This window comes from Macaca thibetana, chromosome 2 (genome assembly GCF_024542745.1).
Source record: "Macaca thibetana thibetana isolate TM-01 chromosome 2, ASM2454274v1, whole genome shotgun sequence".
Classification (NCBI taxonomy): Eukaryota; Metazoa; Chordata; class Mammalia; order Primates; family Cercopithecidae; genus Macaca; species Macaca thibetana.
The window spans coordinates 165,780,529-165,793,515 of record NC_065579.1 but is presented as its reverse complement, the minus strand read 5'-3'; the positions used below and the strand labels follow the sequence as shown (position 1 = coordinate 165,793,515).

General features: G+C 34.5%; 1 protein-coding gene across 7 annotated transcripts in view; it reads left to right on the top strand.

The window, feature by feature from the left end:
• Positions 1–12,987, top strand: part of DZIP3 (DAZ interacting zinc finger protein 3) — a 97,505-nt gene that overhangs the window by 14,688 nt on the left and 69,830 nt on the right. For all 7 annotated transcript variants that reach the window (XR_007723644.1, XM_050781975.1, XM_050781976.1 and 4 more), the window contains exons 2-5: positions 1,365–1,468; positions 4,134–4,203; positions 7,207–7,362; positions 12,537–12,653. Coding sequence is in view for 6 of the 7 variants with exons in the window: in XM_050781975.1 (XP_050637932.1) it covers positions 1,437–1,468; positions 4,134–4,203; positions 7,207–7,362; positions 12,537–12,653 (375 nt within the window). In the remaining variant the exon portion in view is untranslated. The remainder of the gene's footprint in view (positions 1–1,364; positions 1,469–4,133; positions 4,204–7,206; positions 7,363–12,536; positions 12,654–12,987) is intronic.

Below are 12,987 nucleotides of genomic sequence, written 5' to 3'. Positions count from 1 at the left end.
TTTTTTTTTTTTGGTGGGGGGAGGGGCAGGATATCATTAAAATAGTGTTTATTTGAGTAAACACAATCTGAATTCTTAATAGGTGATTTATAGTTGACCTTGTGGAATATATTTTATTGATATGGGAATTACCCTGTGCTGAATTACCTTTTAGTATTGGGCCTAGCTAGAAAGGCTGTACCAATCTAAATTATGGAATTGTATTAAATACGCTGTTACAGAAATGGCTATCCAATTACTGAGATAAATAAGCAGGTCAGAAACAACAAATGAGAAACTTCATACAGTCTTGTGCTTGGCAGCAAGACAGCCTACGTCCGTTTTATTTATGCAATTGCTGCCACTTTCTTTTCTATTTCTTCTATTTCTCTTTTTGCCCCAAAGCATATAACAATAGTTTTACATATGATTTAACACTTTCTGGGCTTAGGGTAGGATCAGAAAAGGAAGCCAGCCTAGCACAAAGCACTGTAGTCTAGAGGCTTGAACTTTCAGTAAGAAGATTAAATGGGACTAGTTTTAGAAGAGTTGTTCTTGGAATAAATAGCTATGTAAATAAATATATATACTTATGATACTCTAGTCTCTTTGTTTTCATTTGTATTGCCTCAGTGTTATTTTTCTTTCAGGAAATATCCACAACATCCGTTGATGTTGGAACCCGAGATTGTGCAAGTGTTCTTTACATCCTGTGTCTCCTGTTTTATGGAGATGTAGAATCATGACTTGGGGAAAAAGTAGCTACATATTATTTGTAGACTAAAAGAAAACAAAACAGCGCTGTCAAGATTGTGTTAAGCAGTAACTCATATTTACCTCTATGGGAAATAAATTAATATAAATCTTTTGGGAAGCCATTGAACAATGAAATGTTTGTGTCTTTTGATCTATTAATTTTACTTTTGAGAATGTATTGTAAAGAAATAATAAATATGGGAAAAGTTTTATGGATAATGGAGTTTATCATGGAACTATTTATAATAGAAAAAATGGGAAATTAAATGACCAACTCTAAGGAAATGGCCAAGGAAATCCCAATCAACCAGCTATTGTATAGCCATTAAAAATGTTTACTAGGAGGATAAAACAACATGAAAGATTCTTTTGATATAACTTTCAGTGGTGAAAAAGGTGGGGTAGAACATCTTTTATTTAATATGATTACAAATTGGTAAAATATACCTATGCTTGGCAAAAATTAGCATATTAAAGGATGGGTAGTGATTGTGTTTGGGTGGCGAAACTATGATTCATTTTCTTTTATAGCAGTTTCAGATTTTTTTCAAATGATCTTGTTCTGTTTTCATAGTGTGCAGAAAGAGTGTCACTTTCCTACCTTCATAAAAATATTATTTTCCTTACAGCATTAAAGGGTAGTATTTAAAGTCAGTTTGCAAGCAGTGGAATAAGATTTTTGTGAAGAAACCTTGTGCAGCATGGATTCTCTACCAGACGAATTTTTTGTGAGGTAAGGCAACAGTCCCCAACGTTTTTGGCACCAGGGACTGGTTTCGTGGAAAACAGTTTTTCCACGGATGGTAGGGGTGCGGGGAATGGTTTTGGGATGAAACTGTTCCACTTCAGATCATCAGGCATTAGATTCTCGTAAGGAGTGGGCAGCTTAGATCCTTCACATGGGCAGTTCACAATAGAGTTTACATTCCTTTGAGAATCTAATGCTGCTGCTGATCTGACAGAAGGTGGAGCTCAGGTGATAATGCTTACCCATTGCTCACTTCCTCCTTGCTGTGCAGCCGCTCTTAACAGACCATATACCTGTACTTGTCTGTGGCCTAGGGGCTGGGGACCCCAGAGGTAAAGGATAGGTTGGCAGAAACCACCTGCATTTGTTGTATTCCAAAAGACATAATGTTTGTTTTTTCCACGTAACCTTGGGGAGATAGTATGAATGGGAAACCCTTATGCTTCAAGACATTTCAGCAAGTTTGGTTAGTGGGTGATGTAGACTGGGTGAAATCTAATTTTACAAAAGTTCACTAGGGATTACATTCTCACTGAAGAGCTAAGAATTGAAAAATATGCCATACCTTACTGTTCAGTCATTCTCACAAAATGTGGTATCATTTAACAAGTGCTTACATAGACTTACTATGTCAGCATTGTTTTTAATGCTTTTACATTATGTTTTACTCATAAACCTTATAACGACTCTATGAAGTGAATGCTTTTATTATCCCCATTTTCTAAAGAGTAATTTAAGCATGATGCAGAAGACCCTACTGAATGATTCAGTGGGCCAACTCCGTAATGATGTTCTCTTTTCTCCAAGCGGGACAAGTTCAGCCCACCTCTACTTTATATAATACTAAACAAGGTCATATTGGAGATCTTCCTCCAGGCTTGAACTATCTCATATAATAAGCAGTGTGACCTGTTAATTTATTTTACAAAAGCATTTACTGATTCCTTGGTGCTTAGGGAATAAAGACTAAGACAATATTTGTGTACCTAGAGATAGCTTATAATATAGTGGCAAGATATATAAAAAGTAATTATATCTTTAGGCAAATTATATAACTATTAGAGATTCTGTGGCTGTCTATAGGAAGAAAAAATAATTATTGACTAGTGATTGAGTTTGCACAAAGTAACATTTGAACTGATCTTTAAAAAATGAGAAGCATTGTGATGGGTTTACAAGCAAGGAAGGACAAAAGGTCATTTGGCTGAGGTGAGGAAATAGCAAGAAAAAGTACTTAAGAAAAATTCTTGGGGTGTATTTTGACTATGTTGCTAAGAGGTTTTAGCTTTATTTGTACAGAGGAGGAGGTGAGGGTAAGTTGGAGTTACACATCAAAATTTGTAATGGAGCCCATAGAGAATATAGCAGCCCACATGACACTGTTGATTTAGAAGACATGAAGTAGGTTTTGGGCATCTGGATGTTTCAGAAGCTTCACAGTTGATTTTAATATGCGTCTGGGATTGAGAAGTATTGGGTTAAGGAGGGAATGATCATGAAATGGAGTTTGCTGGTAGAGTATACACTTTAGAACATTTTATACTCTTTCTCAAACCTTGAAAGACTTCAGAATACTGCTGCAGTATTTTTCATTCCTTGATAACACAAAGATATAACTTGTGTTTTGCTTTATTTTTTGTAGGGCAAGTGGGACTTGGAGGAAAAGACAGTTAATAGGTTTCTTTTTACCATGGCACCTTAAAGAGCACTGAGAATCATATTGTGAAATGTTTGCATGTGTGTATCTCCTTTTGTAGAAACTTTCACTAGAAGTTTGAAAACGGATAATACCATTTTATTTATCCATCCCAGTTTACCCCAACAAAATCAATTAGCATATAGTAGATGATAAATGGTTGTCTGTTAAATGAATACATAAATGTAAAGTCAAATAAGAGAATATAAAGTACAGTTCTGAATAAATCAGTCAATATAAATTTCTCAGTGTTCTCTCTGCTGGTGTTCAGAATTAACATAGAATAAATCATATATGACCCTATATTATGGTTCCTTTATTATGGTTCCTATACAATGGTTCTGTATGCAGGCAAAAGCAATACTACAAATAAAATTTTCAGTTCAGTGTATAATACTGCAGTATGTTCACATTTTGAGCTAAGGTTAAAAGCAAAACCTGTCAAGTGATCCCTTATTACCCAAATAGTTGATAGTTTCTAAATATGATACTTTTCCTCAGTTAAAAATATTTTGGAAAACTGGACAATTGTAAGTTTAGGAACCCTAAACAAAAAATAAAATGATCTATTTAAGATAGATCTCTCCCTAACCTGTAATATCTTCATAAACACACAAAACATCAACCTTTTTAAGACCTTTTTTTCCTTTACCTTGGAACAGTGCTATAAGGTTTTTTCCCCATTATTTTGGTCTACTGCATATCTATTAAGGATGCAGTGTTTTTCATAATAGGCTTGTTGTTTTCTCTACCACCATCCAGTAAGGGCATGGCCAATTTGTCTTCTTTAACTTGAGTCTCTAAAGAGATATGGCACCTACCACCATTACCAGTCTTTGATGCACTTTGGTTACACTTTCAGACAATAATTCAATTTTTAAGATTCTTTACTACTACAATTTGTGTTCTTTGTGAGAAAATGCTCTTAATATACCTTATTTTCATTTAAAATAGGCATCCTGCTGTGGAGGATCAGAGGAAGGAAGAAACTGAGAATAAGCAAGAAAAATCATCTGGTCAACTGGTAAGAGAAAGTTTAATTTTCATTAACTTTTAGTTAATTGATAATAACTAATTATATATACAAATGCAGTGATACATGTAGTCACTTTAATTACATGTTAAAATTTTTTGAGTGAGTCTACTTTCCTACCTTCATAAGTAAAATGGTCACAGTTAAATCTTGCTTTGATGATTGATACTTATCTCAAGGTTGTCATTCTAAGTACCATTCCTCACCATAACTAAAAGTTAATTAAAAAATTGAATGGAATCATCCAGAAATAGCCCAACAATCAATTTTAAGAAATCCCTCATTTGTTTTTTGAAGGGAAAATTAAAGCAAAACAAAACCTATACACATATAAAGAAAACACACATACACACATACAGAATTTCATTTGGTAAGAAGTTTGAGTCATTTCTGAAGTTAAGTTTATTCTTTATTTTTATTATGTTTATGGTTAGAACTTCTAGGTCTAAATGAAAGAGAATAATTCTGAATTATACATAAAAGGCTTTTATTACCAGTGATATGCTTTTATGGTAGTTAAAACTAGTTGTATGAACATCATATGTTCATATATTTTGTGAAAGACTGGTGAAGAGATATTTGTTTGTTAGGTTCTCGTTAGTATAATTTTACCGTCTACATAGTTTTATATAATGATTGATGTCCACTTGTTAATAAGTGTATTAGTCTGTTCTCATACTGCTATAAAGAACTACCTGAGACTGAGTAATTTATGAAGAAAAGGGGTTTAATTGAATCACAGTTTCTTAGGCTGGACAGGAGGTAGCATGGCTGGGTAGTCCTCAAGAAACTTACAGTCATGGGAGAAGGCAAAGGGGAAGCAAGCATGCCTTCACATGGCGGCAGGAGAGAAAGAGACCAAAGGGGAAGGTGCCACACACTTTTAAACAACCATATCTTGTGGGAACTCTATCATGCGACAGCACCAGGGAGATGATGCTAAACTATTAGAAACCACCCCCATGATCCAGTCATCTCCTACCAGGTCCCTCCTCTACTACTAAGAATTACAATTCAACATGAGACTTGGGTAGGAACATGTTTGCAGGAACGTGGGTAGGAAAGTTTGCAGAGGTTATCCTGTAACTTAGGAGAGGAAAATATATAAACATAAAATAACCATGGTATTCACCTGCATGAGGTTATCACTTTAAAAAATGCTGCAGAGGAAGTACACTATATGCACGTGTATGTAGGGTTGTACAGTTGAGCAAAGGCAAGAATCGGGACTAGATCCAGAAAAGACATTTCTAGATACAGAATCAGGAATACAAAAAGCAAGGAAGGTGGACACTTTGACCTGAATTTTGTTGAGATATTTAATCAATTTTGCCAAGATGGATTAAGCATCAAATATTTTGACAACTAACTTAAATTAAAAATGTGGACCACGCATGGTGGCTCATGCCTGTAATCCCAGCACTTTGGGAGGCTAATGTGGGTGGATTTATTGCATAAGCTCAAGAGTTTGAGACCAGCCTTAATAATATGGCAAAACATTGTCTCTGCTAAAGATACCAAAGTTAGCCAGGTATGATGGTGCATGCCTGTATTTCCAGCTACTTGAGGGGCTAAGGTGGGAGGATCACTTGTGCTTGGGAGGTCAAGGCTGCAGTGAGCTGTGTTCGTACCACTGTACTCCAGCCTAGGTGACAAAGCAAGACCCTGTAGGCATGACATTTATAATATTTCCTGTTGAAAAATTTTTATTCATACTATAATCTTACCTGTGTATAAATTTGTTAATTAATATCAGGTGATTCTACAGGTACTTTTGACTAGAATTGACCTTTAGTTGGAATTATATGCACGATTGATATTGGTCATTCTTTATAAGGGGTTTTTCTAGTTACTTGGTAGAATTTTTTTTAACTTTTTGAAAAATTTCAAACCTGTAGAAAAGTTGCAAGAATAATAAAATGAGTAGTAGTACAGTGGATATCCTTCATAGAGAGTTAGTAAACTGTCAACATTTTTCTACATACATAATCTTAAGAAATGCTGTGAAATCTAAAGTATATATATTGAATATAGATAGGGATGGAGGAATCTTAATTTAGCACTCAAACCCATTTTTTACAACAATAACCTCATACAGGTGAATACCGAATACCATGGTTATTTTATGTTTATATATTTTCCCCTCTAAGTTACTGGATAATCTCTGCAAACTCTTTTCCTTGTGGCAATTAACTAGGGAAAAGAAAGGCAAAACACCATCATTGAGATTAGGCAGATAGTCCTGCAGTGGACTTTATTGGTTTCTAGTTACTTTCCTATGTGGCTCCAGGTCTGTTAGAGAACTGAAAGTGAGTTAGCCCATACAAGGGCATTTTCAGCATCTCAAGCTCTATGGGGCGTCTGCAATAAGAAGTTCTTATTTTCGGAGATCAACAGCAATATGATTTATATTCCTAGAGTTTCCACAGAGTGTAAGAACTCTGGTTTCTTGTTAAGGTTTAAAGGAAGGCCATCATCCATCTGTTCTAGGCCATTTATCCATCTCTCTTGTCCACTAGTTCTTCACAACTAATGTTAATAGATATTCCAGCAGGACTTGATTGTGTAGTTATCAATTAACAATTACTAATGCCTTAATCTGTAAGAATAAATTCCTGAAGATTATTACTATTTACACAGCTCTGACTAAATTGAGATGTTGAGTCATTCTACTTTACTACTTTGTTTACAGTTTAAACTGTTACAGCTATTCATTTTCAAATTGCTGTGTGTGAAGTATCAGTCATATAATGTAACAAGCACATTTAGATATATTTTCATGTTACAGAGAATAATATATGTAATATTTTAAGTTCCTAGAAAACAAAGAACATATATTATTCTTCCTTAGATGTTTTTGTAGTTCTGTCATAGAAGCTAGGAGAACAAGGGAAAATGAGCTTTGTTCCTTTTTTAATGCTTTGGCTGATTTTAGAATTAGAATGAATGAGAATATGCATAATTGTGTAAATTTTAATCAATAATGTCTTCTAGGACAAACAGGAAAAGGACATAGCTACTGATCTTGTTCCTGTTAACCTACTATTAGAAGTGAAGAAGTTATTAAATGCAGTTAATACTCTACCAAAAGGTGTGGTTCCTCAAATTAAGAAGTTCTTACAAGAAGATTTTTCCTTCCAAACTATGCAGGTAACATCGTAAGTTGTTATTTGGGACAGAAGTGCAGCTTCTGAAAATAATTTTTTAATTGAAATTATTTTTAAACCACAGCGTAACCAAGGTCTTGAAAAAAATCTCTTATCTTACTTCTTGTAAAGGACTTTGTTGTCAACCTTGACTATAGACTTTTAAAAAATTGAACAAATAGAGTTATTTGGTGCTGGCCTTTTAAAAATAATGGTAGGAATGTGGGTTGGTAGCTTGGAAACTGTTGACTACAAGGTCTGGTGTTGATATTCCAGTCCTACTATTAACCTGTAACATGCCACTCTGGGACAGAGGACTGCTTTTGGTCTCCTAACTCATAAAATGTTAACACATTTGGCCAGACACAGTGGCTCACGTCTCTAATCCCAGCACTTTGGGAGACCGAGGTGGGTGGATCACTGAGGTCAGGAGTTTGAGACCAGCCTGGCCAACATGGTGAAACTTGTTCTCTACTAAAAATGCAAAAATCAGCCGGGCATGGTGGCACATGCCTGTGGTCCCAGCTACTTGGGAGGCTGAAGCAGGAGAATCGCTTGAACTCAGGAAGTGGAGGTACAGTGAGCCGAGATCATGCCATTGCACTCCTGCCTGGGAGACAGAGCAAGACTCTGTCTCAAAAAAAAAAAAAAAAAAAAGTTAACACATTTGTAAACAATGCATTTTTAAAAAATCATATGGAAAGTTTTGGAATTATTTGTATAATAAATATTCTGGAAGCTATATTGTAGATTTCCATCTTGAAAGTCTTTTTTCTGTATAATTTGTGGTAACTTTCAATATAAGAAGGATACCATTTCTTAAATTAATGGAGTTTTCTGAAGTTAAAGAAAATTATATACTCTTTTCTTTGTGGCAATTAACTAGGGAAGAGAAGGATAAAGCACCGTAGTTGTCTTGAGAAGGCTACATTTGTCTTTCTATGAAGGAATATATGGTTATTTCTATGAAACACATTAATACTATTATGATTAAAAATTCAAACAAACTGAAGCTATTCATAAGACTTTATGCACAATTATAATCTTAACCGAGATAATTTACCATAGTATAAGTGAATTCTGGCTAGAAATTGATAGAATAATGTCACCATTTCCCTCTTATCTTTTGGAAATCACTTACGAACAGTAAGATGGAAATCAGTAGCCATCAGATATGCAAAAAATAGCAACTAGAAGGTAAAAATAGAAGAATAGTACAGTCATCTTTTGGTATCTGTGGGAGGTTAGTTCCAGGACACCCCCAGTACAAAAATCCAAGGATGCCCAAGTCTCTTATATAAAATGACATAGTATTTGCATACAGCCTGTACACATTCTCCTGTATACGTTACATCATCTCTAGATTACATCTAGGTATTGCATACCTAATACAGTGTAAATGCTATGTAAATAGTTGTTATACTGTATTGTCTTTTCAATTTTTTTAAATTATTGTATTCTTGCTATTTATTTATCAAATATTTTCAGTCCATGGTGGGTTGAATGCATGGAAGCAAAACTGTGGATATGGAGGGCGAATTGTACTTATTTATAATGATAACAAAAGTAAAATACTTAAGAAATGTACAAGATAAACTAGTATTTTTTTAAGCTTGTTCTAAACCACTTACATGAGAATATCTGACCCCTGTACCAGTCCTAAAGAATCAAAATCTCTGGGGATAGATCTTCGAATTTGCATTTTAGTAAGTACTCAAGCACTGATTGTACTCACATTAAATTTAGAAATCAATACTCCATATTAAAACAACAAGTAAAACTCTCTAAAACTCTATTAAGGGTAAGAAATGAGGACCTGAATGGAATAGTACATGTAGGAAGACACAGTATGTTAAAGCTGTCAATTTTCTATAAATTAAAATCCATAAATATTGCAGGATTCCACTAAAATAATAGGATTTTTTTGGTTAGTGTCACTAAATGCTAAGTCTAAAGTTCACATGAGAAATAAGAGGAAAAATAGCCAAGAAAATTATTTAAGAAAAGTGTAAAGGAATAAGGCTGGGAATTTGCCCATTTAAAACATTAAAAGTTATTATGAAGCTCTAATAACTAAAAGATTGTGTTACTTGTTCTTTATACCTCAGACATACCTAGAAAATAGAAGATAAGTTCCAGAAGTAGGATCAAATATGTACAGAACCTTTATGAATGATAAGATGATAAAAATAGACAATACTAAAGGAAAAAGACAAGTCAGTCTCAGTGGGATATTTTAACATACTTCTCTTAATAACTGATATAACATGGACACAAAATTAGTAGACCTATAGCAGACTTGCTCTAATTGAGACATACATGTATAAACATTGCACCAGATAGTGGCAGAGTATGCATTCTTTTTAAGTGCACACAGAACATTTACAAAAATTGACCATATACTAGGTCACAAAGCAAGCCCCATCAGATTTCAAAGTATCAAAACATACAGAGTATGTTCTCTAACTGCTGTTCAGTTATTCTAGAAATCAATAAAAGAGATAATCTAGAAAACTGGATGTTCATAAGGTAAGATATATACCTCTAATCTAGGTAACCAATTGGTCAAAGAAGAAATCACAATAGAAGTTAAATACATTTTTGAACTGAATAAAAATATATATCAAATCCTGTGTTATTAGATAAAGCTGAGCTTCAAGGAGAATTTGTAGCTTGAGATGTAAATATTAGAAAAAGCAAGATTGAATATCAGTTATCTAAGTGTGACATTCAAGAAGTTAATGGAAGAACAGCAAATTAAAAGCACTTGAAAAGGAAGTAATAAGGATAGTTAAAATGAATGAAATCTATTTAAGCATAAAATAGAAAGGATCAATAAATCCCAAACTTGCTTTTATGGAAAGACCAATAAAATTGACAAGTGCATAATAAGTATGTCCAAAAAAGAAAGCAAAAATATCCAAAATCATGAATGAACATGAAAACATAAATACAAATACTGTAGTCATTGAAGATAATAGAGATAATTCTACTACTTGGAGTAGCTACCTGGTTTGTCTCATAGCAACCTTCCTCTGTGAAGAACTGGGAAAACTGGACAAATTTTTTTCTAGTAATTCTTATTTTTGCTTTTCTAGTAAATTATTTAATTCAACCTGGGATAGAGATGATTCCAACCTTTACTTAGTTCTTTGAGGAAGGGTCAGTTTCTCTATCTTTTGTAGCAGATTCTGTCGGTGCCCTTCCCATACCAATTGGACCCTACCTGTATTTTTAGTATGCTCTGGACAGTTCTAGTTTTCCATATCTATATCTGTATGCCTCAGGGCCTTTTTTTCTAGAACAGGAGAAAGCTACTTCTCCTGTTTAGAAGACCCAAGGAATTAATATTCCCCCATCACGACAGAAAGCACTCAATCAGTAGGTCTTGGGAGTTATCATATAAATATCCCAGTTGCCTCTTCCCTTGAGTTGGTTAATACTGAGGTTTTTATTTTTGAGTTTTCTAAAATTTCCTAGTTGTAATAACTGCAGTGGCCCACCATGGGTAACTAGCATAATAACACATCTTTTAATTAAAACCTACTTTTCTTCACTTTATTACTTCTCTACTTTCCTACCATTGTCTCTGTACCTCCCAAATAAACTATTTCCATTGAAATCCTTGAATTACGGTCTGCTTCCGTCGGAACCAAAACAGGGCCTCAATCAAAAGAATGGGCTGTTTACTGGGGCTGCTCCTCCTTATAGACCATGTGCTTCAATATTCCACCAAGCCTTGCAAATCTGCTAAAGGCTGTGCCACAACTGAATATGGCAGTTACTTTAATGAGAAAAGTAGCTTAAAAGTCAGGTCTCCAGAGATTGCCTTTCAGAGGTTTTTATTTTCATTGTCTTAGTAGTTTTCCATTGCTTTCAGATAATTAGTTTTTATATGCTGTCTGGGTGTTTTAGTTATTTTCATTGGGGAGACTGATCTGAAACCACCTAGGCTGTTTGACAGAGGTGGAACTTCAGTATTATGTTTTATATTTCTATTCAAATTCAAGAGATATTGTTTGAGCTTGGAATGTAGGTGAAATTCTTGGCTAGAAATGTAAATTTGGAAACTGTCAGGGTGTAGACACTATTTAAAATTGTGATAGAGGGTTACTTTACCTAGAAAACATGTATTGATAGAGAAGAGGCGCATTAAATTGATTGCTAGGGAGACTGAAATAAAGTATCTAGTCAGCTAGGAAAAAAAACAGGAAAATATTATATATGGAAACCAAGTTATGGAAGTGTAGATTAAATTTTCCTTGCAGATTATACATTATTAAACAGATTACATAATTTAAACCAAGCACTTGTGGGTAGAAAACATTGGGGAATGGACACAAAGACATAGTCCTGCCTTCCATTTCAACAATGTAAATAAACTATAGTACATAATAAAGCTTGCATTAGCTCAGTTGCAATCAGATTGTAGCATAAAATGGTTTACCCTTGTATTGGTATTAATGCCAGCATTCCTGTTGACCACAGGTTCAGGGCTGGAAGATTTTAGCTATGTCACACAATAGAAGGTATGAGAGTGAAGTGGGATTACCCCTTTCCTCTGAAGTAGGTGTGAATGTTGCCAACCCCTTGGCAGGTATAGGAATACCTTTTTAAAAAAATGTTTTAAAGAGGCTGGGCGCAGTGGCTCACGCATGTAATCCCAGCACTTTGGGAGGCCGAGGCAGGCAGATCACGAGGTCAGGAGACCAAGACCATCCTGGCTAACATGGTGAAACCTCGTCTCTACTAAAAATACAAAAAATTAGCCGGTCGTGGTGGTGGCCGCCCATAGTCCCAGCTACTCAGGAGGCTGAGGCAGGAGAATGGTGTGAATGCGGGAGGCAGAGTTTGCAGTGAGCTGAGATTGTGCCAGTGCACTCCAGCCTGGGCGACAGAGCGAGACTCCGTCTCAAAAATAAATAAATACATACATAAATACATAAATAAAATTTAAAATTGTTTTAAGGAAATAGTTACAAATGACATTCATCAGACTACTTAAAAACAAACATGAGAACATTGTATCTGGTTGGTATGGATTTCTTTTTTTTTTTTAAACCATCTTCATCTCTTTTTAAAATTTTCTCCAATGAGCATGAATTATTTGTATCATGTAAACATATGTAGATGTTTGTTCAGACTTATAGACATTTTTAACTGAATAATTTTCCACAGAGAGAAGTTGCAGCTAACAGCCAGAATGGTGAGGAAATTGTTCCTGCTTTGACTTTACGTTTCTTGATTATGCAACTAGAAGCAGCACTTAGGAAAATTCAAGCTGCCAATTATACTGTAAGTGTTTTCTTTTTGAAAATTTGATATAATGGACTTGATCAACGTTTCTCAGTGAGAAAACAGCCAATGCATGCTTATTTTAAGATGTGGGCCAATTTTTAATTTTCTCTTTTACCTCTAGAAAAGGGTATGTATAAATTGATTCCTTCCTGTGTCTTGTACTTTCTTATATGACTTTTGGATAACTTATATGTATTTTCTTATGTGACTGGCTCTGTAATAAACCTATTCTAGTCTCCTTCCCTACCACAAAGTTGTTCATCTTAAGAGAAACTTGAACTAATAGAAATGGGCTTTCCCAATTAGAAATGGAGAATCATAAAGTTAAAAA